The 27,387-nt window shown below is 37.9% G+C and overlaps 1 protein-coding gene across 3 annotated transcripts in view; it reads left to right on the forward strand.

Moving 5' to 3' along the window:
* The first annotated feature begins 5,871 nt into the window (after positions 1-5,871).
* Positions 5,872-27,387, forward strand: part of LOC108442945 (integrin beta-1-like) — a 35,169-nt gene continuing 13,653 nt past the window's right edge. The window contains exons 1-9 of one of the 3 annotated variants that reach the window (XM_017723266.2): positions 5,872-6,037; positions 8,392-8,458; positions 14,600-14,700; positions 15,987-16,194; positions 18,152-18,322; positions 18,980-19,215; positions 24,098-24,250; positions 24,397-24,492; positions 25,109-25,198. In XM_017723266.2, coding sequence (XP_017578755.1) covers positions 8,398-8,458; positions 14,600-14,700; positions 15,987-16,194; positions 18,152-18,322; positions 18,980-19,215; positions 24,098-24,250; positions 24,397-24,492; positions 25,109-25,198 — 1,116 coding nt within the window. In that variant the 5' untranslated portion in view covers positions 5,872-6,037; positions 8,392-8,397. Of the gene's footprint in view, positions 6,038-6,298; positions 6,367-8,391; positions 8,459-14,599; positions 14,701-15,986; positions 16,195-18,151; positions 18,323-18,979; positions 19,216-24,097; positions 24,251-24,396; positions 24,493-25,108; positions 25,199-27,387 lie in introns of those variants that run through there. The other 2 variants (XM_017723267.2, XM_017723268.2) reach the window with 2 other exon arrangements.

The following is a 27,387-nucleotide window of genomic DNA, read 5'->3' on the forward strand; positions in this document are numbered from 1 at the left end:
TATAAATATAAAGGAATGCTTACAACAACATGTAATTGTTTGCGGACAGACAACAGAGATGTTTTGTAAGCAGACATTTTTTTGCTGTCCTTCAGTTGTGCAACTGTTCAAATCCTGTCATATTTTCAGCTTAATAATGTGCCACACATTTTTAAATTGGGGGGTAGGCAGGCCACTCAAACACATGCTGAAAATGACCTGCTGCTGTCATTGAAATAAGCATGGACGCCTCTGAAAAGATACTGTCTAGAAACAGTTTTCTTCTTCGGTCTGGAGAACATAATGTCCAATATCTCTGTACACAACAATCTGACAATCTGAAAGATGACTTGTCATGCTGCTTTTAACACAGTGCAGTCTGAAATGTTGAAGGTCTCTGGCATTCATTATGGTTTTCGGCCTTGCCCTTTACACACAGAGATTTCTCTAGATTCCCTGACTGTTTTGATGACATTTTGCACTACAGAGGATGAAATATGTAAATCCTCACAATCCTTGGCTGAGGAACATTGTTTTTGCCCATAAAAGATTAGACCTTTCCTGGATGTTCCTTGTATAAGCATGATCATATCACCTGTTTAAGTTTTTTAGGACATTTTCAATGTTTCTAGGTTTAAATAGTCCCTATCTGTCATGATTGGCCCCTCCCAGTCCGGTCCATGTGTGTTTGTTTGGGTCTAGTCCACATGCTCTTTGTTTGGTTTCCTAGTCTGGCCCCTTGTTTTGTGACTCCACCCCTGATTATTCCCACCTGTGTTTCTACCTGAGTCCTGTTATCTCTTGTTAGCCCTCTTGTACAAGCCCTGTGTTTTCCCCTGTGTGTTTGCAGGTGTTTGTTTGATGTCTGTCGTTAGATGTTTGTATGTTTGAAAGCCTGTTTTGACGTGCTGTTTGTGTAGTCTTGGATTCGTCTGTTTGGTTGTATTTTGTTATGTCTGACTCTCTTGCTCTTGGTATTGATTATTGGAATCTGGACTTGCTTGACCACAAAGCTGGATTTGCCCATAATAAAAGTGGCTTATCTCAGCACATGCGTCCGCCTCCTCGCTCCCCGGCGTTATACTATCCCAACTTTTTTATAACGTCATGTGTTATATCAGTGTCATGTCATGAGTTTCAGAATACGTATATATCAACAAAGTCAATGAACTTAATGGCTTAAAACAATACATATCTTGTCTTTGTGCCATTTTTGTTTTCATTCAGGATAAAATAGTTGTATAAATCACTTATCATCTTATCATAAAAAAATATTTTTCTTAAATCTGTGTGCAACAGTTGTCAACACCCCTAAAAATTCTTTGGAGTGAAATCTAACTGACCTGCATTCCCATTCCCCAGCTCAGCAGTGTGATTAGGAATGCTTAAATGGTCAGCCATGGCTTCCTGATTTACTGGGAAATTTATATGTGACCACACACAGGCCAAATTCCCTCACTCATCCATCACTATGAGAAAAAACAGAGAACACAGCAATGATGTACAACAACAGGTCCAAAATCAGGAAATAGCTAAACAGTTGGAAATGCCCATTTCCTCTACCAGGGCAATAATTAAGAAGCTTAAAACAACTGCAGATGTTAAGAATCTGCCAGGAAGAGGACGCACGTTTACTGTCTACTGAAGTCTGCCAGACTTTACAGGAACTTTAATCAAACCGTGTTTTGTTGTGAGATGAGACCAAAATAGAGGTTTTGGTATGGATACCTAGAGAGCCATGCAGAAAATGAACTTATCCCCACTATCTATGAAGTATGGTGGTGGATCTGTAATGATGTGGGGCTATTTTTCTTCCAAAGGCCCTTGGCAACTTATTCATATACATGGTATCACAGACTCCATCAAGCACCAGCAGAAACAAAGCAAAACCTCACTGACTCAGCCAGGAAGCTTTAACTTCCAGCTCAAAAGTGATATAAAGCACACGCCAAAATCAATAAGAAAATGGTTCACTGACCACAGAATTAAGGTTTTGCCAAGGCCATCCCAGTCCACCTAAACCCCACAGAAATCCTGTGGGATGAGCTGAAGAGGAGAGTATAGAGAGACCACCTGGGAAAGTGGGGGGAACAAACTATACACAGCTGGGAAAACTAGGGCGGGTCTACATAGGAGGAACCAAGACAGAGTGGAGTGACATCACTTGAGATTAGGGGCTACAAAAATAACCAAACAGTACAAAAAAAAAGTCATCAACTACGATCAAATAACTGTGTCTTTAAAAGTAATGTTCATATATTGAATAACGCTCAGAGGTCATGATTAGGTGATTATGAAGTAATGACTAATTGGTTCCTTAGAAAATAAAATAAAATGTTATCATTTCAACAACAGACTCACAAAAAACCCCAGAAGAGGCACTTGTTTGATATCCCATCTCTCAGAACAGGAAGAAATACACCACATCAGCAAGATGTTTCGGGTTCCAAAAGGTTGGATGTTTTGTGTGTGTGTTTTTGTTTTGTTGTTGTTTATTCGTTTTAGATCAGGTACTATATGCTTTCCTCACTGCTCGCTATCTTGTTCTCTCAGTTCTCTCATGCATTCTCATGGCCTGTGCCAGGAAATGCCTGAAGACATTTTGATATTAACTTTCAGTTCTTGGTGAAATGTTTCTGCATGTTGAATGGACTGATGTTGCTGCATCAGTGAGCTCTGAAATCTCCGACAGCCGCTCAGATTTGCCATGACACAAGATGCAAGACGTGACAGTTGAACCTTATATTCACCTAATGCAACAGAATAATACAGCGAAAGGTAAAGAGAAAGCTCTGAGCGATGAAATGTTACTTATGTAATAATTTGTTCCTTCATTTTTTTTTTTTATTAAACTTTAATGTAAAGTGAATTGCCACAGTTATAATTGTGTACATTTTACATTCTTCTGCAGACTTTAAGCCACTTTTCTATTTACTTCAGGTCCAGGTGTGTTGAAATTGATTTACATATCTGTACTGTCTAAATTTTGCTTTTATATTTCTAGAACGGAAACTTTACAATAACAGCCAAGCTTCCTCTTATTGTAAGATAATATAACAAGAATCCATTTAAAGGTCTGGTCATCATGAAATGTTCACACAATATAGAGGCAGCTTGTTTTTTTATTTATTTAGTTATTTTTTTATTGCATACAATGTTTTGATACAATGAGGGTTTTGCTAGTTTCACTGTTAAAAGTATCATCTTTTACTAAAAATGCTTTGTGATCAGTTATGAATCTGAGTTTAATCAGGTAGATTAACTCTTTAAACCGCAAGGAACTATTTGTGGGTTCACGCTTCAATTAACTTGCATTACATTACTTATAATTACCAGCGTTATAGTAATTACTGAACCATTTATAATAATTACTGAATCATTTCCAGTATTTATTTGAAACATTTACAGTAGTTACTGAATCATTTATAGTAATTACTAAATCACTTATTGTAGAGAACCTTGTATAATAGTTACTGAATTACTTGAGTAATTCATATATAGTACATATAGAATCATGTATAGTAAATACTGAATCACTTATAGTTGTGACTGCGCCACATACAATAGTTGTTGAATCACTTATTGAATCATTTGTAGTGCATATTGAATCATATAAAGTAATTACGGAATCATTTACAGCAGTGACTGAACCATATACACTGCTCAAAAAAATAAAGGGAACACTTAAACAACACAATATAAGTAAGTACAATCCAAGTAAATCAAACTTCTGCGAAATCAAACTGTCCACTTAGGAAGCAACACTGATTGACAATCAATTTCACTGCTGTTGTGCAAATGGAATAGACAACAGGTGGAAATCATTGGTAATTAGCAAGACACACTCAATAAAGGAGTGGTTCTGCAGGTGGGGACCACAGACCACTTCTCAGTACCTTTCTGCTTTCTGGCTGATGTTTTGGTCACTTTTGAATGTTGGTGGTGCTTTCACTCTCGTGGTAGCATGAGACGGACTCTACAACCCACACAAGTGGCTCAGGTAGTGCAGCTCATTCAGGATGGCACATCAATGCGAGCTGTGGCAAGAAGGTTTGCTGTGTCTGTCAGCGTAGTGTCCAGAGGCTAGAGACGCTACCAGGAGACAGGCCAGTACACCAGGAGACGTGGAGGAGGCCGTAGGAGGGCAACCCAGCAGCAGGATCGCTACCTCCGCCTTTGTGCAAGGAGTAACAGGAGGAGCACTGACCTGCAAAATGACCTCCAGCAGGCCACAAATGTGCATGTGTTTGCACAAACGGTTAGAAACCGACTCCATGAGGATGGTATGAGGGCCCGACGTCCACAGATGGGGGTTGTGCGCATAGCCCAACACCGTGCAGGACGCTTGGCATTTGCCAGAGAACACCAGTATTGGCAAATTCGCCACTGGCGCCCTGTGCTCTTCACAGATGAAAGCAGGTTCACACTGAGCACATGTGACAGACGTGAAAGAGTCTGGAGACGCTGTGGAGAGTGATCTGCTGCCTGCAACATCCTTCAGCATGACCGGTGGGGGGACCGGTGTGGGGTGGCATTTCTTTGGAGGGCCGCACAGCCCTCCATGTGCTCGCCAGAGGTAGCCTGTCTGCCGTTAGGTACCGAGATGAGATCCTCAGACCCCTTGTGAGACCATATGCTGGTGCAGTTGGCTCTGGGTTCCTCCTAATGCAGGACAATGCTAGACCTCATGTGGCTGGAGTGTGTCAGCAGTTCCTGCAAGATGAAGGCATTGAAGCTATGGACTGGCCCGCCCATTCCCCAGACCTGAATCCGATTGAGCACATCTGGGACATCATGTCTGGCTCCATCCACTAACGTCACGTTGCACCACAGATTGTCCAGGAGTTGGCGGATGCTTTAGTCCAGGTCTGGGAGGAGATCCCTCAGGAGGCCATCCGCCACCTCATCAGGAGCATGCCCAGGCGTTGTAGGGAGGTCATACAGGCACGTGGAGGCCACACACACAATACTGAGCCTCATTTTGACTTGTTTTAAGGACATCACATCAAAGTTGGATCAGCCTGTCGTGTGTTTTTCCACTTTAACTTTGTGTGTGACTCCAAATCCAGGCCTCCATTGGTTAATAAATTTGATTTCCATTGATGATTTTTGTGTGATTTTGTTGTCAGCACATTCAACTTTGTACAGAACAAAGTATTCAATGAGAATATTTCATTCATTCAGATCCAGGATGAGTTATTTGAGTGTTCCCTTTATTTTTTTGAGCAGTATATATAATAGTTGCTGAATCACTTAAAATAGTTATTCATTTGCATATAGTACACATTGAAGCATATATAGTGATTACTTGATACTGCATATCTGAATAATTACTGGATTTATAGTTTATCCTTTGTAGTAGTTACTGAATCACTTGCAGTAATTATTCAATCATATATATATATATATATATATATATATATATATATATATATATATATATATATAGTATAAATTGAATCATGTACATGTACATTCTGAATAATTTATAGTTGTGACTGCACATATACAATAGTTAATGAATCACATCACTTATTGAATCATTTATAGTAGTTACTGAATCACTTACAATAGTAATTGAATCATATAGTGTACATTTTGAATCATGTGTAATAAACACTGCAGTTATATATTTGAAAGGTGGGGCTGAAGGGAAAATAACTAGCTTAGGGCCTTGGAAAAAAACACTCCCTTCCAGACAGTGAATGGGCTGGTTTTTTTACATACCTGACAGCAAAACCACAACAAGTTCAAACCTGGGTGCACCAAGTCAGAGCAGCAGCGCAGTCAGAAGCACAGTATGAAGTCTTAGTGACAAGCCAGAGCACACAGGAAGAATGTAGGAGGGGCCAGAGAGGGAGAGAGAGAGAGAGAGAGAGAGAGAAGCAGACTTTGATAGTTGAGTTTCATTGTTGTTTTTTCAGGGTTCAACCAGGATTCTGGCTGAAATGGCTTTCAACTAGTGACCTGCACTTTGAGGAATAAATAATGTGTGAATTTTCTTCAGCTATTTTCTGAAATCAGGTTCCTTATCATTGAGAGTGCTCCAGGTGCAAAGGTAAGTCATGCAGGTACTTTTTAGTTCTTTCTTCAAAAGTGACTGCTTTGACTGCTGCGTTTACTAGTTCTTAAATCCTGTAGCTCTTTGGTTGTTTTATTATTCATTAATCTTGCACTCATGAAAGACATTTCTTTCTGCTTCTTGAGCAAATCACCCAGTGCTTAAGAGGAGATCAAAATTCTGTGTCACTAATCTCACTACTGTTTTAACTAGAAAGCCACTTTCACACACAAGACCTCATTCTAATTCATCTCAAAGGGGAACGACTTGAGAAACCGCTGTGCCTGAGGGGTGTATTTGTTTATAGCTGTGGAAAATTTCAAGAAGTGAGTTGATGACGGCTCCTTTTAATCACAGCTTGCTAATCTGAAATCACTTTCAACACAATTCTGATTCTGAAAGGTGGATATCCTGAAATGTGGCCCACCCTGGACTCTGCTTCCTGTCTAGATTTCACTCACTACCTGGATCTCAGAGTTAATGTTTAATCCTTACATTTACACCTCGTTAGTCAGAGCAACACCTGCATGTTCACATCAGACATGTCAAAGCAAGAAAGCTCATAGGGACATGATTCATTTTGATCTAGTTGATTCTAAGCTGTTGCGCCTAATCATGAAGGCCAACTGTTGTTGCAAAATTTCGGCTCTATTGTGAACCAATGTTGGTCGAAACAAATTGGTTGAATGATCCTTTCAAATCTAGCCATAATGACTTCTCAGAATAAAGTGAGATTTACTCATATTTCCGATCCCCAAAACCTGGTATTGCCAATATGGTACATTTAAAAAAAAGGTTCTTTGGTGATTTTTAGTAAAGACAATAAAGAACCTGCCCTGCGATGGACTGGCGACCTGTCCAGGGTGTATCCTGCCTTCCGCCCGATGACTGCTGGGATAGGCTCCAGCACCCCCTGCAACCCTGACGGAGAAGCGGCTTAGAAAATGGATGGATGGATGGATGATAAAGAACCATGAACACTCAAAGAACAATTTGCATGCTTAAATGGTTCTTTGCATGATGGTGAAATAGTTCTTTTCTCTAGATGGAGAATGTGTCGTAGATGGTTCTATATAGAGGCTTCTTGAAAATGGTTCTGTATAGCACCAAAAAGGATTTTACTATTACTAAAAGCTTGACATTGTAACAGTAGTAGAACCATTTTCAAAAAGCGTCTATATAGAACCATCTATGACGCATTATCCATCTAGAGAGAAGAACTATTTCGCCACGAGGCAAAGAACTATTTAAGCATGCAAATTGTTCTTTGAGTGTTCGTGGTTCTTCACAGAACCATTGTCTTTACCAAAGAACCCTTGAAGAGAGTACCTTTACAGTAACTTTACAGGAGAGAGAAAAATATTCTTAACTTACTCATGATGGATGTTAATGTAACAAGACTTGTTCCTAAATCAATTCTGTTGGTCTGTTCGTCATGACATTTTGTTTTAATGTTTTTGGCAGGGTTCCACTATTCTTACAAGCCAAATATCATATCAGCTCTGATATGGTACTGTACAGAACCCTTTTTATATAAGAATATAAGAGTGTGCCATCATACTTCATAGTCTGTGCATAAGCAAAGAATAATTTAATTATTATCCAGTAGAATGTGAGTGTTGACAACTTATGTCGATAATCATTATATATGTGTTTATATATATATATATATATATATATATATATATATATATATATGCCAGACAATACTGTATATGGTGATTACTGGCATAAGCTGCATATAAAATATAAACACTTATATTATATATATATATATATATATATATATATATATATATATATATATATATATATATATATATATATATATATCACTATTTTCACTATTTTATAATGGATGGGTTAAATGCAGAAATTTCCCCATTGTGGGACTAATAAAGGTCACACGCACACCTTCTAAGTCACTTCTACTTCTGGGTAGCGGGGGTACTGGAGCCTATCCCAACTGTCATCGGGGGAAAGGCAGAATGCACACTGGACAGGAAGCCAGTCCATTGCAGAGCAGGCAAAAAGACATACACATTCACTCACACACTCTCACACCTATAGGCAGTTTACCATTTCCAGTTGGCCTGACCACATGTATTTGGACTGTTGGGGGAAACCAGAGTACCCGGAGGACTGTGATTATTTTGGTCAGGACAGTACAGTGTGTATGCACTCTGTTGTCCTGTTTCTCAGCACTGTGTGCTCAAGGAGTGTCAGACACATTCACTGTTACTTTCTGTCCCACCCTCACTTCTCTCGCTCCTACACACACAGTTCACCTAGCCACATGCTGGACAGTGTATAATCTGCCATGTCTCATGTATTTATGGTTCCATTCCCAGACAGACATGAAAGTGATGTTGGTTTCAGCTCTTCTGGGACTCATCTGCTTCACTATAGCTAAACTAGGTAAGATCATCTACTTCACTACTTCTCAAATCCAGTTCCTACGAACAGAGGTGTAACTAGGATCTTGTGGGCCCTGAGCAACAATAAATAAATAAAACAAAATAATTCCCCCCATACATGACCTTCAGCTAATGACAAACAGACCATGTCATTTGTTTATTTACTCACTATTACCATTTTAAAAGTAGGTGCTATAACCTAGGCTAGTGGTTGATGTGAAAATCTGTGGAAACCTGCATAAGTGCTGATATGAGTGGGCCCAGGCTTCATGGCTCCATGCTACAAGCTCCAGGCCCAGATTTCCCTACCTGCACTGACATTGTTATGCCACTGCTACAGAGAATTAAGCTAAAATGTAGACTGGCTGAGGGTCTTGAAGAACTGATAATAAAAACAATAATAATTATAGGACATTGCATTTATATAGTGCTTTTTGAAGACCCAAAGATGCTTATAATAATAATACTACACAGAACACAAAAAAGCAGACAAAGACAAAACAAAGTACAAAAGTGGACAACAATACAGAGACGTATTACAGACATAACACATTAAGTCTGATGTAAGCTGTATGCTATGAAAAAGAGATGGGCTTCAAGATTTGATTTAAAAGTGGAGAGAGATTTAAGATTATCTGACTCAAAGGGGGGAGTTCCAGAGAGGAGGTGCAAATCTTGGCAACGCATGATCACCAGGACTAGAGATTAGGTGAAAGAATGGATGGTAGGCCAGCTGAGGATGACCTTGGAGTGCAGAAGAGTTTATAAAGAGGAAGAAGATATGACAAATATGAAGCAAAGTTGTTTAGAGGTTTGCGCACAAGCAGAATTGGTGTATGCAGTAGTGTGGTAGTCAAGACCATTAGAGACGAGCCAGAGCCAGGTCTTGCACTGATGTTGGACGGGAATCACAATTGACGTTCCAGTTCATTCCATAGGCGATCATTAAGGGTGGGGGCAGGGCTCTGTGCAGACCACTGGAGTTCCTCGACACCAAATATGGCAAACCTTGTCTTTATGGAGCTCACTTTGTGCACAGGGTCACAGTCATGGTGGAACAGGAAAGAGCCTTCCCCAAACTGCTGTGCTAAAGTTGGAAGCATGTACAGTGACATGCAAAAGTTTGGGCACCCCTAGTCGAAATTCTCTTGCTGCAAACAGCTAAGCATATAAAAAAAAAATGACCTGATTTCCAAAAGGTATAAAGTTAAAGATGACACATTTCTTTAATATTTTAAGCAAGATTACTTTTTTCCATTTTTTAAAGTATCAAAGTAAGAAAAACAGAAAAAGGCCCAAAGCAATATTTACTGCTTGTAAATACATTGTGTGGTCAGCTAAGAGTCTTTCAGTTCTTGTTTTTTTTACTCACTCTTTCTTGCAAAACGTTTCTTGTTCTGTGAGCTTTTTGGCCTGTCTTTCTTGCACTGCTTTTGAGGTCTATCCAGGGGCCAATCCCCTTTATTCTTTTTACCCCTACCCCTTGTTTGAGTGTCACCCTAACCCCTTAGAACGGAGTTACAAAGGGTAGTGTTTGAAATCTTGCCCTAGGAAATGGGACAACCCTCAAACAAAAAAAAAAAGATTAAATACAATAAACACATCACTTCATTAACAGCTAATAGTGGTGCTCTGTAGGCAACCTGGCTCGACTTCAGTGATAGGAGAGAAGGGAAAAGTTCAGTGACCTTGCTGCTGGAATTTAATTATATTTAGGGCATCATATGCTTTCAAAGAACGGGTATAAGATAACTATTTATTATCGCCCACCGCTAATTCTTTGGTGATACGAAGCTGAAGTCAGCTATTCGTGTTCGAATTTTCCCGTTCCACCTTAACTGGTGCCGCAGTTACATTTTGGCACTTCAGGTGTAAACACATACTGAGACGTTAGCATACTTTTAGTGATTTTTATGCTTGTTACGAAGAACAACGACCATAATACATTGAAACCACATTAAACTAAGATAATACAATATTTATTGCAATTTTTTAACTGAACCTCACATTTGTGGGTTTCTTTGGTCGCTCGCACAGCCATCTTGCCGTTTTTTCTCATAACTCTCTGTTTCAGGTGAGCCTCTGAAAAACCTCAGTTTGGAGGACCACATAGCGTTAACACGTCGCCCTACCTCTATCTCAACAAAAAACACCCTAACCCTAGACGTGAACGCTCAAAACAGAGGGCTAAGGAGTGAAGTGGGATTGGGCCCAGATTTGTGATGATGTTTAGGTCAGGAACCTGTCATGGCAAAACCCACAGCTTTTGAGGTGTTTAGAATCATTATTCTGTTGTAGAAGCCATCCTCTTTCCATCTTAAGCTTTTTAACAGACGGAGTGATGTTTGCTTCAAGAATTTGCTGGTATTTAATTGAATCCAATCATTCCTGTAGTGAAATGTTCCCCTTAGCAATGGCTGCAACAAATAGTTGCAACAAAAACCTAAAACATGATTGGTCTATCCCCAGTTCGAGAGGCGTTCTCTTCAGGAAATTCTGCCCCTTTTTTCTCTAGACTTACTTTTACAGCACTGTAGTTTTACTTTAAATTCATCAGCCCACAGGACTTGTTTCCAAAACGTATCTGGCTTGTTTGATGTTCCTTTGCAAATCTCTGATGCTGAACGAGGATGCAGTTCTCGCAGAAAGGTTTTCTTGGTCTTTCAAACCTCAACTTGACCTCCACCGTTTCTGTTAACTGCCAGTTCTTACATTACAAACTGAGGAAACTTTGGCTCGCTTTTCTATTTTCTCATAACCCTCCCCTGATTTGTGGGCATTACTTATTTTACTTTTCAGAGTGCTAGGCAGCTACTTAGAGGAGCCAATGGCTGCTGATTGTTGGGACAAGGTTTAGAGGAGCCAGAGTATTTGAAATTTGCATCACCTGGTCTTTCGTAACAACGCCTGTGAGCAAGTCAGATGCCTAACAAGCTAATTAAGGTTTAAGACCTTAGTGAAAGTTTAAAGTGTGTTTGATTATAACATGGAAGAACGTGAAGGTATTTATCAACTGCAGTTCGCTTAACCGACATGCTGTACTCAAGTGTGTGAGGAATATTACAGTACTGCCACCAAAGAATTACTCATTTTAGACTTGTTTCAAAAAAATATTACAAGGAATCACAAAGTTCAGAAGAAGCATCTACTTTATTTTAAGGAGGTTTAAATTGAAAGTGATTTTTGGAAGTCAGGTCTGTACTGTTAATAAGATCAGAACAATTAAGCTTCACTGTACATAAAGCATCTCTGTCAGCAGATTTGTGTTGCTAGCAAGCCACAACATGAGCTGAATACCCTAACGTACCATAGTGTGTTTTTAAGCAGTATACCAGGAGGAAGTGGTTAAGGCAACAGTGTTAGTTCTCATAGGGTCTAAAGTATTGAGGGACACATACATAAGATATTTTTAAACAACAGGCAATGAAGGCACTAACATTGATTGCTTGCTCTTTACCTGAAGTTCAGACTTGTTTGATGTTCCTTTGCAAATCTCTGATGCTGAACGAGGATGCAGTTCTCGCAGAAAGGTTTTCTTGGTCTTTCAAACCTCAACTTGACCTCCACCGTTTCTGTTAACTGCCAGTTCTTACATTACAAACTGAGGAAACGTTGGCTCGCTTTTCTATTTTCTCATAACCCTCCCCTGATTTGTGGGCATTACTTATTTTACTTTTTAGAGTGCTAGGCAGCTACTTAGAGGAGCCCATGGCTGCTGGTTGTTGGGACAAGGTTTAGAGGAGTCCGAGTATTTGAAATTTGCATCACCTGGTCTTTCGTAACAACGCCTGTGAGCAAGTCAGATGCCTAACAAGCTAATTAAGGTTTAAGACCTTAGTGAAAGTTTAAAGTGTGTTTGATTATAACGTGTTTGTTTATAATGTCAACTGCAATTCACTTAACCGACATGCTGTACTCAAGTGTGTGAGGAATATTACAGTACTGCCACCAAAGAATTACTCATTTTAGACTTGTTTCAAAAAAATGTTACAATGAATCACAAAGTTCAGAAGAAGCATCTACTTTATTTTAAGGAGGTTTAAATTGAAAGTGATTTTTGGAAGTCAGATCTGTACCTAACATACCATAGTGTGTTTTTCAGCAGTATACCAGGAGGAAGTGGTTAAGGCAACAGTGTTAGTTCTCATAGGGTCTATTGTATTGAGGGACACATACATAAGATACATTAAGCGTGGTACCAGACCCTTCAGGCGAAGAAGGAGTAGATAGACTGAGTAAGAGTAAGGGAGTTGACAGGCTGGCTCTTATGGAAGGAATTAAGGAAATACTTCTCTGCAAAAAGTGCAAAATTTAAGGACTAGTTAGTGAAACAAGCAAAGATCTCTGTCACTGGCACACGATCTTTTAAAATTTGATTTATTACATGCAAATGTCCAATAAACACTAAGGGGGCACTGATCACAAACTTTTATGGTCGATTCTGATTCCAGCTACTTCACACCCAAATTAGTCAACAGCTGATTTTGTATTAGCCGGTGTTTTTTTAAACAACAATGAAGGCACTAACATTAATTGCTTGCTCTTTACCTGAAGCTCAGACTTTGCCTGACATTAACATTTGTTAAATGAACACCCTGAAGTCCCAACAGATGCATGGACATGCATGCACCTCAGATAATGCATTCAGAGAAGCATACATTTCCACAGGAAGCATGACCCACTAACAAGGTTCTCATAGCCTATAAAAATACAGCACTTCTAAATGTGCTATAGGGATCAGTTTTACACTGATTGTGCAACGTTTACAATAAGTTGATGTGTATATTAACTAAGCGACAGTAAGCATGGTGGTTTTGGAGTGTGGCTTTCTTTGGCAAACATCTTAGCAGAAAGCTGGGAGGCTCATAGCCTCCTACAATATTCAGTTAGACTCTAAGCTGAAATGGTTATTAAAATACTTACAAGTGTAAAAGTGCAACATAGAAAGTAAGAAGATATTACAAGTGCGTCTTGGAATCTTCAAATGTCAAAACTGGCTTAAGTAAAGTGAAAATGATGGTACACAGCTGTTAGCTTGTATGACATAGAAAGTTCCATAGAGGAAGAAATTAGCATAATGCTAGCATTGGTAATCAGTTTAAGAAAGGCTTTCTACAAGGTAAATTATCTACATTAAATACTGCTACGTAACAAAAAAGTTCACGAATATATGACAGAAGTTCATGAGCTTACTGGAATGACCAACCATAACTTTTATGGTTATCCAGATTTTGCTAAGTTGAGGAGATGACCACAGGGAAAAGAAAGCACCAAGCAAGCTATGGAAGACTTGTGCTTCACATGAAAAACAGTATAAAAGGGTTTGCCAGGCTAGTTGAACACTATTTGTCTTCAGAGTATTCAGATATTTGAGTAGCAAAATTGCTGAGACCATCAACCCTAATTTCACATACTTTTTATTAGCCAAAGTATCAGTGAGGTGGTGGTGATGAAGATGCTAAGATTTTCGTTGGGAGTGACAAGGATGGACAAGATTAGAAATGAGCAGATCAGAGGGACAGTGAAGGTGGAGCAGTTTGGAGATAAAGCCAGAGAGACCAGGTTGAGATGGTTTGGACATGTGTTGAGGAGGAATAGTGGATATATTGGGCAAAGAATGTTGGAGATGGAGCTGCCGGGTAGAAGGAGAAGAGGTAGACCTCAGAGAAGGTTTATGGATGTAGTGAAGGTGGACATGGAGATGGTTGGTGTAAAAGTAGAGGAGGCAGTGGAGAGGGCAAGATGGAGGCAGATGATCCGCTGTGGCGACCCCTAAAGGGAGCAGCCGAAAGAAGAAGAAGAAGAAGATCAGTGGGTAAAAACATGAATGCAGCATCCATGCACTTAACTGACTCACATTCCAGACACAATAAAAATTGAAATACGGATTGGAAATATGTAAATAAATATAACGAATGGTAGGAATGAAAATTTTCATTTCATTTTCAATGGTGCGCCCCTGTTTAAGACTCATTTCTCATGGGGAGAGAGCCATCCGATTTGTTTTATTCAAGATCTTTCTATTTCTTATCATTTTTTGATGTGCATAATTGATCACGCCCTTAAACCTGCTGATGGGTCCTGCATATCAATGATTTGTGTCATTATGAACAGCTCTTCTCATTTCACTCCTCTTCTTCAGATGCTGCAACTGCAGAGGGTAGTGAATGCACAAAAGCTGCTGCCCTCTCCTGCGGTGACTGCATTAAGATTGGACAGCAGTGTGGATGGTGTACCCAAAAAGTAAAGGGTTTTTCTTCTTTTGGTGTTAATTCTTCTTTTGGGGGGAGTGGGCTTGACCTCTGTCTCTTTTGCTTTGGCTTATTGGACTTGGATTTGAGTCGATCAGGACTATACTAGAAGGCGAGAAGAGGATCCTTTCCACAGCCCCACACTCCCAAGCCAGAATCTCTTTAGCTGTGTCTGATGCACTACCTGTCAGCAAGCTACTCTGTAAATAAAATGCAGCTTTAAAAAAAAAAGTAAACTAAAAATAATGCAGCTTTTAAATTAAAAAAAGACCGTGTTAACTTGAATTATTGAATTTATCGAACTTCAAATAAGTTAATGAATGTAAAACACAACTTATTCTTCTGCTAACTTTTCTGAGTTTAATGAACTCAAAATTTCACATTTACCTGGTAGCTTATTTCATTAAGATTAAAAACTGCACTGCAAAAATGATGCAGCTTTTAAAATGAAACAAGATAGAAAAAACAGGTTAACTTGAAATTTTAAATGAATTGAACTGAAGTTCACAGAAGGATCATTTTTATTTTGCATTCATTAATTTATTTTGTTATTTGAATATTTAAAATTCAATTAACTTTGAAATTTCAAGTCAACTCAGTTACTTCCTTTTAAAAAGTTTTAAAAGTTGAAGCTTCAACATTTTTACAGTGATTTTACAGTGTAAGTAATTAGGTTAACTTGACATATTGAAACTTTAAATATTTAAAGAACAAAATAACAATTTCTGTTTTATATTTGTTAACATGCTATTTTAAGTTAAGTGAGCTTAATATTTCAAGTTAATCTGCTTACTTACTTTTTCAAGTTGAAATCTGCAGTCTTTTACAATGTCATTGTTACCATTTTAAAAACATCCCAACTATGGTAAAATGACTATGACACACGACTTGTCTGTAGTCTGCAACTAAACCAACTACACTGGCAGACTAAATTTGATTTGCAAACTGAATGCTGACAAATGCTCACATTGACTGAATGATTTATTATCTTTCACAGCTACCTTGCCACAGTGCTATATCTTATGCTAAATTTGTGTGTATGACTAAGCAGCAGTTACCACAGTTACTCCTCATAGACACATATCTTACAAGTTTGACTTCTGCTAGAAAACAAAAGCTTTAAAAAATTGTCAAACCATGCCTCAGCTAATGTAGTGACAGTGTACTATAGTTTGTTATTGTTAAGCTTTTAAAAATTTGAGTTCCATCTGAATTTACTGTTTACGTAGAGACCAGCACCTACCATGTTTCTCTAATATATGTTTGACCTCACTGCAGGACTACAGGTCTTCACGATGTGATGAGATTCAGGCTCTGCTTGATAAAGGTTGTCCAAGCATCAGCATGGAAAATCCTCGAGGGAGTGTTTCCATCGATGAGGACAAACCTGTAACAAACCGTGAGAAAGATGTGGCAACCAATAAAACAAAGTTAGAAGACATCACACAGATTCAACCTCAGAAGCTCACACTGAAACTGAGAGCAGGTACTCACCTCACCTCAGCACACCTGAACTTACAATACTTACTGTAATCAAAATAACATACTGTGTACTGTATACTCTATACTCTATCAGCATACAGTCATATGCAAAGGTGAATATTACATTTTAATAAAAATTACCTGTTTTTTCTAAGTTCACATATCCTGTACAGGGAACAAACTTAAATATGACATTTTTCTGCAAATTTTAGTGGACAGTTTGTACTTAATTGCTAAGTTGGAATTTGCTAACATATTGGAAAATATAAAATATAAAAAGTGCCATACCTTTCGCACAGGCCATTTTATGTTTTACTTTTTCCCCAATATGTTAAATTCAGCACATAAACAGTAATTGTGCATTAAAATGTGAAGAAGTGTGTTCTCTGTAGACCATGTGTTAACTTACTTTCACTTAGAAAATCAACAAAAACATGTAATTTGACCAGGGGCGTCCAAACTTTTGCAACTGTATACTGATTTCTACAGGCTACTCTTCATAGTGGTATACAGTGTAGTACTCAGCATGCCACAATTACCATCATGTGCTGTGTATCATTCCATTTGAACACACAACCACCAGATAGTTGTGTCCATGATTACATTCTCCGAAATGATTGTGTTGCATCATCATGCTGCGGTACATCACAACACACGAGAATATTTAGCCAGAGTATGTCATCCGTCATCCATTCACGAAAGGTTAAGTCACCAGTTTCCAAAAAACTGTGTGAGTGAATGGTCCAACAGTTTCTCAATAATTGTTCTTAAAGAAATTTAGGAGTTGTACCCTCTACAGTCCATAATATCATTAGACGATTCAAAGAACTTGGAGAAATCTCTGTGCATAAAGAGCAAGGCCAAAAACCAATATTGAATGCCTGTGACTTTTGATTCCTCACATGGCACTGCTTAAAAGCCCAACATACTTCCATAATGAATATTACCACATGATCTTGAGAATACTTAGAAAACTCTTGTCAGTAAACACAGCTGCATGGACAAATGCAAGTTAAGACCTTAATATGCAAAGTGGAAGCCATTTATGAACAACATCCAGAAATGCCGCCAACTTCTCTGGGTTAAAGTTAATCTGAGATAGACTGACACAAAGTGGAAATATGCTTTGGTCTGGTAGTTTATCTTTCTCAAAGGTTAGTCTTTATTTTAGGCAGGACTAACTGACTAGTTCTTAGTGAGTCCTGCTTAGCTGCAGTACATCAGATATATATGTTAAGCAATTTATAGATCAGTAACTTAAAGAACTTAAAGTCTATTCTTAACATACTTGTAGCCAGTATAAGGATTTAGTGCTAATGTTAGCTACCAATAGCTATTATAGCCAGGTTTGTAAGTCATGAGTTAAAGTCTGTATGAATTTTAAACCGTAGCTTTTCTTCCGTTCATACTGTGATGTATTTTGTATTAGTGGACGGTCTCTAAGCCATCTGAGTGTTTTCACAATATGATAGGTGAGGGTGTTGAAACGATATTATTGGTTAATATTACTTTTCCCCACATGCTGGCGCTCAGTGATGTACTTAACATTAACAAGATGGGCAGATCTTGTTAAAGTTTAATTAAAAGGTGCAAGAAAAGTATTTGTCTTTTAAATAATATGATATGAATTAACTAATAGGCTGAAATGGTCATTGATTTCAGGTTGATTTTAACACTAAGTTTCTCCCATTTAATATTAATAGATAATTACGTTAAATTACATTATGTTAGATTTATATCAAATAAAAGACAGTCAAGATTAAATGAATGCACCATGAATGAATCATATTTATGCAACTAGTTAAGTGTTGCAGTAATGTTCCTATGTGCTAGCTAGGCTAGTATTGCTAACAGCTATTTAGTATACCTATTACTTCAGACTAGACTCATACACTCTATCCACCCCATAAACAGCAGTGTCTGAGCTGATCCTTCGTCCTTGCCTTAAATTTGTCCAATAGGTGAGCCACAGAAGTTTTCTCTGAAGTTCAAGAGGGCAGAGGATTATCCCATTGACCTCTATTACTTGATGGACCTCAGTGACTCCATGACACAGGATCTGCAGAATGTGAAGAGTCTTGGAACTGAACTCGCTCGAGAGATGCAGGACCTCACCTCAGATCTACGGCTTGGTAAGAGCTACAGTTGTCACTGTAAACTCAAATTTATGCAACAAATCAGAAATGCTTCACTGGGCTGGACTGACAAAGTATAGATAAAGTGAAGGAAACATTGTCCCTGTAAACAGGAGACAGAGATGGGAATTTATAAGGTGTTAGATTTGAAGGAGTTGTGGTTTCAGGTATGCTCCACCTCACAAAAATATCCAAAATAAACCAAATAAAGAATGTGTTATATGTTAGTTTAATTGTTTATAGGAACATTAAGGACTCGCAGTCTGTATGGTTGTGATCTGTCTCTGCCTATCTAAGTAAAGTTAGCATGCTTAATTTGATGCACCCATACAATTATTTGCAAAAGTTTGGGTGATCCTAGTTAAAATTACATATAAGTAAGTTAAAATAAGTTAGCTTCTCCTCTATAGAGAACATGCCTCTCTACATTTTAATGCATAATTACTGTAACTTCAAACATTTTAACTAATCAACATAGTGTCAGGCTATTTAAACAATGACAAAACTGAACTTTCAATACATACAAAAACATGATGACACACAAAAATACTACATTGTATAACACAATTAAATAAATACATTGGTACCAAGGAATAGTGCGTTCATATAGTCAAAAACAGCACACATAGGCTTTGATATGTCTCTCTTCTGCAGGGTTTGGCTCATTCCTGGAGAAGCTAGTGATGCCCTTTGTGATGACCACACCTGCTAAGATGGCAAACCCATGCGCTCCGCTCTCTTGCACACGACCATTCAGCTATAAGAACGTCCTGAGCCTTACCAAAGAAGGCCGCAACTTCACCGAAATAGTCAGCCGCCAGAAAACCTCAGGAAACTTAGATTCCCCAGAAGGAGGATTTGATGCCATCATGCAGGCTGTTGTCTGTCAGGTGAGTCACCTACTGCAGTTTTTCCAGCCTGTGCTCCGAGTTCTGTATGAGAGACTTAGAACACTATACAGATAGAGAGGCGGCCAGTTTGTAGTGGATTTCTCAATCGTTAACATCACTCCTTATAATGTACTGTAAAACATAATGGTTTCACTGTATTTGTGAGAAACTGTTTGTAAGACTTGGAAATGGACTTCATGTCACACTTATGTAATCGTTTTGCCATAGTGGAAGGGTTTGGTCTTTGTTTACACACTACAAGAGCTATTGAAATTGCTGTTTTATTGTTTTTTAGGCTTGTCATGCTTCATATTCAATCAGATGAAATGAGAGTGTCTCTTTATCAATTCCAGAGGGATGTCAAGCAGCTACATAATAATTAAACTAGCATTTTTGATTATCTGGATGCACACAAACTCCCAAACAACAAGTGTAGTAGTGATCTGGATATCTTAAGGTTTCTGTCATATTTCACTCAATAACTGCAGATTCAACTCAGTTACTGTCATATTTCACTCAGTCACTGCAGATTCAACTCAGTTACTGTCATATTTCACTCAGTCACTGCAGATTCAACTCAGTTACTGTCATATTTCACTCAGTCACTGCAGATTCAACTCAGTTACTCTCATATTTCACTCAGTCACTGCAGATTCAACTCAGTTACTGTCATATTTCACTCAGTCACTGCAGATTCAACTCAGTTACTCTCATATTTCACTCAGTCACTGCAGATTCAACTCAGTTACTGTTATATTTAACTCATTTACTGATGTATTTCACTTTTTTTTGACATATTGACTGTAGGAACCTTTTATGAAGTGCTGCTTGTTTAGCTAGTTAGCACAGTAACACTTACTGTGCTGTACAATATTAAGCCATACAAAATCCGTACTATATCACATGACCCATACATTTATACTTAAGAGCTAATCTTCATATTATATACTGTCTTCCTGTGATAAAATGTTATTTGCAATGTTGCAGTAGCACTTCATAAACAAATGCAGTGTACAAAATCAGGCAGTTTGGATGTGGACTTGTTCTGTTTCATCACAGGAATATGAAGAAAATACAGAGAACAATGAAATCCCACTTTCATGTTTCAGCAGAACTATAAAATGTGAGGGTTTGTGCATAATTATGCATATTTTGCTACTCCAAAACATAAGTGCCTTACATGAGTGCTTTGTGAAGGATGCAGTGTAAAGCACAGGACTGAGAAGACAGATGTAGCACGGCTTTTTTTTGCTTATTAAGCTATGCTACTGATCTGTCTGGTGTTGTTTGGGTCCAGAAGTAGAGGAAACTATATTTTTTTTATATTACAGGGTAACATGTTGGCACATTGAGGAGAAAAGACCTTGTGCATTAGCATTAGCATCCAGTGTTGTACTATAGTAACTCAGCTCACAGAGGCAGCTTCTGTTACTATCCACCAAACTTTACCATGTGTGGTGAACATGTAGAAGTAGTGGACGACTTTTGTCTACTTGGATCAATTATTAACAACATAGAATCCAGCAAACATTTGACACAGGTTGGCACAAAATTTGGTGACAGAACAAGGATGAAGAAGCCAGTAAAGCATCTTCAAATGTTATCATTTGTCTCTAGAAAGACCAGAATTGTCCAGGCTGTGGTGTTTGCTGTGGTTCCTTATTGATGTAAAAAGACAATAAAAAGCAAGACAGGAAAAATATAGTTAACTTTGAACTTGAACTTTGAAAGTGCCATGGACAGCAAAGGAGTCAAGCACATTGATCTATGACCAAATCAAACCTCACCCCTCACCCGAAGGCCAAATTGAGCATACAGTTAGAGTTAAAAAATTAAGGTAAAAGAGGAAGAGGATGTCCAGCAGGAAGATGGATGGACACACTCAGAGATATGATGAACATTTAGGAGCATAAAACTGTCACAGAAGACTGGGCAATTCATATGTTTGCCAGGAGCACCGAATCAATGTGATGGCACTTAATACTAACTATTCTCTGTATCAGCTAAATATTGTCAACTGTGTAGACTTATAAACATTAGCAACATAGGCTCATAGAAAACCTGTTATAAAACATTCAAATGTTAGTTAAAGGCAATATGTTATTAACTGTTAAATACAATATCAATTGCTGATGAAAAGTCTTTTATCTGTCAGACAAGGATGTGGTCACAGTTGTGTCTGTAAAAAGAACCTGCAATAATTAGAAACCCAAGCAGTATAGGAAGTAACCACAGGCCACTTGACAGCTTGTTGATGTTCTTTCAGATGTTCACAAGCTGATCTGTCACTGCTCTGAATGCTTCCATTCTCATGCTTTTGTTAGGTTTACATGAAAACAGCCCCATGTGTTAACTAGGGGTGTGTGATTGGACTCTAGGTTGCAATCAGACAATTTTTGTTCCAAAAAAGTAAACGGCAATCAGACATTTTGTTATTTTTATTTTGGCCAGTGTATTTTTTCACTGGACACTGTGTTACACTCTTAAAAATAGATGCGTCTTCAAGAGTTTTTAGTAAAGAAAATGGTTCTATATAGAACCATGAACACGTAAAGAACTTTGCATGATTAAAAGGTTCTTTGGATCATGAAAGGTTCTTCAGATTGATGGAGAGAGTGTTGTATATGGTTCTTTTCGAAAAGGATTTCACATAGCGCGTTCCTCTGTTGTTACAAGCTTGAAATCGAAACAACAGCAGAACCTTTGTGGGTGCTACACAGAACCTATTTCAAAAATGTTTTACATAGACCCACCTACAGCACATTCTCCATCAATCTGAACCATTTCATGATGCAAAGAACCCTTTGATCATGCAAAGGGAACTTTGTGTGTTGGTGGTTCTATATAGAACCATTCTTTTTACCAAAGAACCCTTAAAGATTACAGCATATTACGGATACTAATCTGAACCCTTTTGTATCCATATCCTGGTCAGGCACTTGTATTTCCCATTGCGTAACAGAACCATGAAATTAGGCAGGGTTCCCTAGACACATGATTTCTTGCACGATGCTAGACTGTAATTTCCCTTCAATCAATAAAGTTCTATCTATCTCTCTCTCTAGTGTTAAAGCTCTACTTGCTAGCTGCAGTGTGTTTTGGGGATTTGGAGACGTCTCTGGTGGAAATTGTGACTGCATACAATATACGGAGGTATATTTTGTAAGACTTTCATCCTCCAGCAGATGAATCTGATGATTGTGAGTGTGTAGAATGTTTTTACTCAAAGTAAAAACGTTATGTTACTTGAGAATGTTGGTGAATTATCAGCTGTTCATTACTGTAATGTTGATTTTGTGTTTGAGACCTCAACATCGAGCCAGACATTCTTTTTGAGCCAGTGCGTGTAACGTAATTACATAAAGTCCAAAAATACACAGTCCAAAAAAGGTCAGTGAAGTCCGACCCTCCTCTGGCCTCTGACCTTTGAAAGATTATTACAGGCTTTACACATACATATTGCAGCTTTAACAGCAAACACAAAAAGCACTTTAACAATGGAGGACTTTCTGATTGACCTCTGCATCTGGTTTTACATGAGAGTCACAGAGAGACATTTTTGGCTAGTTTGCTGTTTTTTTCTGAAATGGCAGCCATCTGACAACATATAACAATTATCCAAGTATCTAGTCAGGCAGGCCTGACCTTCTCCAAAACAAAAAGACTCCAGGTAGATCTGTCTTAACTCCAACTGAATTTGCAGCCTGTAACACGATTTGTTGTTGGTCTAATAAAAAAGTATGTAAATAAGATTGACTCTAGTAGGTGTAGTATGCTTCACAATGTTTTGTGCTTGACTTGTGCCTTACCTAATATCCTCAATGCTGTGCAGTTTAAACAATAGTTTTATGCCTGAAATAGCAGCATTTTCTCTGATGTAAAATCTTTTCCATCTTTAATGTACCATTACAACCAACTAAATTAACGTGAAAAAGATGTCTGGGTGACAGGTGGGAACGATGAAGCCATTTCTCCAAAAAAACAAAAGTGTTATGATCAGGTGAGCCCGAAATGAATGATTTGAATAATGAGCATGCCTTTGTTGACTGAGGCTAAATGATTAATTTCATTTATTTAATCACATAATATGAAAAGCCTCTGCTTCAGACTCACTCAGAAACTCCATCTATAAATAATTATCTATAAAAAATTAACTTGGTGCTGTTCATGTTCAGACAGATGCATATCCACTTGACCTGTACACTGCTAACAAATTTTAGGACTGCAATGTGCATTAAATCCAGATCATCCCAGAATAGAATTTTTCATTTTATCAGCGGGATAATTATGTTCCACAGAAGAAATCTGAACACAGCGTCACAAAAACACCCACCAGTTATGCCCACCCCATTTGGAGCTATTATCCACCAAATTTGGAGGTTTTCAAGTATGGAGTAGTACCCTACTCTGATTCTGTCATGATTACGTTTGACCAGTCAATGATTGGCATTATTTCTAGCACCATTCGCACCCCATCTCAGTCCAGGATGCTTGGTACCCCAGCAAGAAGGGTTATTAATTTCATCATGGGTACTAAGCTATGGTATAGTTCACTTGGCAGTGGAAATAATGAATAAATACATGATTATGAAGTTGTAACCACATTGTACCTTACCTTACTGCACAGTGGAAAACACTGTCACTGAGCTTTGGCCAAAAAAATCAGCCGTCATTGTCATTTGGCTGTAAAGAAATTAAAATCAACCATAAAAATTCATGGATGGTACACTTCTAGAATTAACCCGTGTGTAACTGCAGTGCATTGTCATATGATTCTAACACCTCCTACATAATGTAATTGCTGATTAGTCCTGCTGGAAAGTGTCCATTCCTCTAGCACTGGCTAGTTTATAGCATGTGTGTTTTCACTGTGTGCTTTTAGGATGTTGGCTGGAGAAGAGCGACAAAGTTGCTTGTGTTCTCCACGGATGCTGCATTTCACTTTGCTGGAGATGGAAAACTAGCTGGCCTCGTGCTTCCCAATGATGGGAAATGCTACCTGGAGAATAACGAATACACCAAGAGTGATTACTTCGTAAGTGTGTGTTAAATATCACTTAAGTAAGGTCATGTCATTTACTTAAAGTAATCCGTTTAAGACCTACATAGTGGACACTGTGTCAAATATAGATTTAACATAAACATCAGTAGATCTACACTTATTGTTTTGCCTTTTTGCAGGATTACCCCACAATCTCCCAGCTGGCTGACACTTTGAGTCAGAACAACATTCAAACCATATTTGCTGTGACCGAAAAGGTTCAGCCTTTGTACAAGGTCTGTATCTCCACTGCATTTTTGTAGTGTAGAAATATTGGGCTTACAAAAGTGACTTATTCTTCTTGTAATATAGTTACAATAAGAATAATAATTATTATTATTATTGTTGTTATTATTATCATTATTATTAGTAGTAGTATTGCTAGTGTTATTCTTGTTGTCATTATTGTTAATATTATTTGGGGAAATCTACCATTAGTTCAATACTACTGCATAATTCAGTGGTTCAGGTATAAACAAAGTAATTCAGAATGAGTTGATGCGTCGAAGAGATTTCTTTACAGTGGTTGAAAGCAGGGGTTACAATGTCTGCAACACACTTTTAGCCATTTTATTTACGTTTTATTTACTATCTAAAACTACCAATGAACCTTTACGTCTTCATGGTTTTTATATGTTGATAATAGTGAAATAGTGGAGATGTTTGGAGATGAGAGGTGTTGTTTATCTTCCACCAAGCTTACAAATGTAAGCTTGGTGGAAGATAAACAACACCTCTCATCTCCAAAACTCATCATAGTTTTGTCTTAAAAAAGATGAATCCTTATAGATTTTATCAAAAATCTTAATCTTTATAAAAACTGAGTACAAGAAAACTAATTGTTTTTAACAGGAGCTGTCAGATCTCATTCCTAAATCAGCAGTGGGAACTCTTTCTGCCAACTCCTCCAATGTGATCCAGTTGATCGTTGACGCCTACAACGTGAGTTAACAGTGCTTGTTTTTTTGTACATTTGTTTGTTTGACCAGAACATTTATAATCTTATTTTGGAATCTGAAGATGGAGTTTATAGACCACTCTTGTTAGTTCTGATTGAGAGACTACCCAGACAGGTAGACACATAAAATGAATAATGATAAGGGTAATAATAATGTGATATTAAGTATGTGACGAGGCAACAGAATTCAGACGTGAGCAGATCACAGTAAAAGAGATGTTTAATCTCCAAAAAGCAAAAAGGGGCAAGACAAAATCATAATCGAGAAACAGGCCAAAAGTCCAAACATGGATCCAAAAAGACAGGCAAAGGTACAAAAATGGATAAAGCACAAAGTCGTAAACAGGTAAGCAAAGCAGGGGTCAAAAACATGAAATAATCGCAGTCAGATATGAACGCTCAGTAGTTCACAAGAAACAATAACTTGCTACTAACCTACTCTAAGCCTGGGCTTATATACTAACTCTAAGAGGTCACATGACATTCTGCACAGGTGTACCCGATTAGAATTCTGGGGATTGCATCACTGATAGGAGCGCAGACATGAGTCAGAGGTCACGTGAGTTCCCAAGGAATTAGTTATTTCTGATTTAGAGACTGCTCTTGTTGGTTATTTCTGATTTAGAGACTGCTCTTGTTGGTTATTTCTGATTTAGAAACTGCTCTTGTTGGTTAATTCTGATTTAGAGACTGCTCTTGTTGGTTATTTCTGATTTAGAGACTGCTCTTGTTAGTTATTTCTGATTTAGAGACTCCTCTTGTTGGTTATTTCTGATTTAGAGACTGCTCTTGTTGGTTATTTCTGATTTAGAAACTGCTCTTGTTGGTTATTTCTGATTTAGAGACTGCTCTTGTTGGTTATTTCTGATTTAGAAACTGCTCTTGTTGGTTATTTCTGATTTAGAGACTGCTCTTGTTGGTTATTTCTGATTTAGAGACTGCTCTTGTTGGTTATTTCTGATTTAGAAACTGCTCTTGTTGGTTAATTCTGATTTAGAGACCGCTCTTGTTGGTTACTTCTGATTTAGAGACTGCTCTTGTTGGTTATTTCTGATTTAGAGACTGCTCTTGTTGGTTAATTCTGATTTAGAGACTGCTCTTGTTGGTTATTTCTGATTTAGAGACTGCTCTTGTTAGTTATTTCTGATTTAGAGACCGCTCTTGTTGGTTACTTCTGATTTAGAGACTGCTCTTGTTAGTTATTTCTGATTTAGAGACTGCTCTTGTTGGTTATTTCTGATTTAGAGACTGCTCTTGTTGGTTAATTCTGATTTAGAGACTGCTCTTGTTGGTTATTTCTGATTTAGAGACTGCTCTTGTTGGTTAATTCTGATTTAGAGACTGCTCTTGTTGGTTATTTCTGATTTAGAAACTGCTCTTGTTGGTTCATTCTGATTTAGAGACTGCTCTTGTTGGTTATTTCTGATTTAGAGACTGCTCTTGTTGGTTATTTCTGATTTAGAGACTGCTCTTGTTAGTTATTTCTGATTTAGAGACTGCTCTTGTTGGTTATTTCTAATTTAGAAACTGCTCTTGTTGGTTATTTCTGATTTAGAGACTGCTCTTGTTGGTTATTTCTGATTTAGAGACTGCTCTTGTTAGTTATTTCTGATTTAGAGACCGCTCTTGTTGGTTACTTCTGATTTAGAGACTGCTCTTGTTAGTTATTTCTGATTTAGAGACTGCTCTTGTTGGTTAATTCTGATTTAGAGACTGCTCTTGTTGGTTATTTCTGATTTAGAGACTGCTCTTGTTAGTTATTTCTGATTTAGAGACTGCTCTTGTTGGTTATTTCTGATTTAGAGACTGCTCTTGTTGGTTATTTCTGATTTAGAGACTGCTCTTGTTGGTTATTTCTGATTTAGAAACTGCTCTTGTTGGTTAATTCTGATTTAGAGACTGCTCTTGTTGGTTATTTCTGATTTAGAGACTGCTCTTGTTAGTTATTTCTGATTTAGAGACCGCTCTTGTTGGTTACTTCTGATTTAGAGACTGCTCTTGTTGGTTATTTCTGATTTAGAGACTGCTCTTGTTGGTTAATTCTGATTTAGAGACTGCTCTTGTTGGTTATTTCTGATTTAGAGACTGCTCTTGTTAGTTATTTCTGATTTAGAGACCGCTCTTGTTGGTTACTTCTGATTTAGAGACTGCTCTTGTTAGTTATTTCTGATTT

Source organism: Pygocentrus nattereri, chromosome 19 (assembly GCF_015220715.1).
Source record: "Pygocentrus nattereri isolate fPygNat1 chromosome 19, fPygNat1.pri, whole genome shotgun sequence".
In the NCBI taxonomy this organism is placed as follows: domain Eukaryota; kingdom Metazoa; phylum Chordata; class Actinopteri; order Characiformes; family Serrasalmidae; genus Pygocentrus; species Pygocentrus nattereri.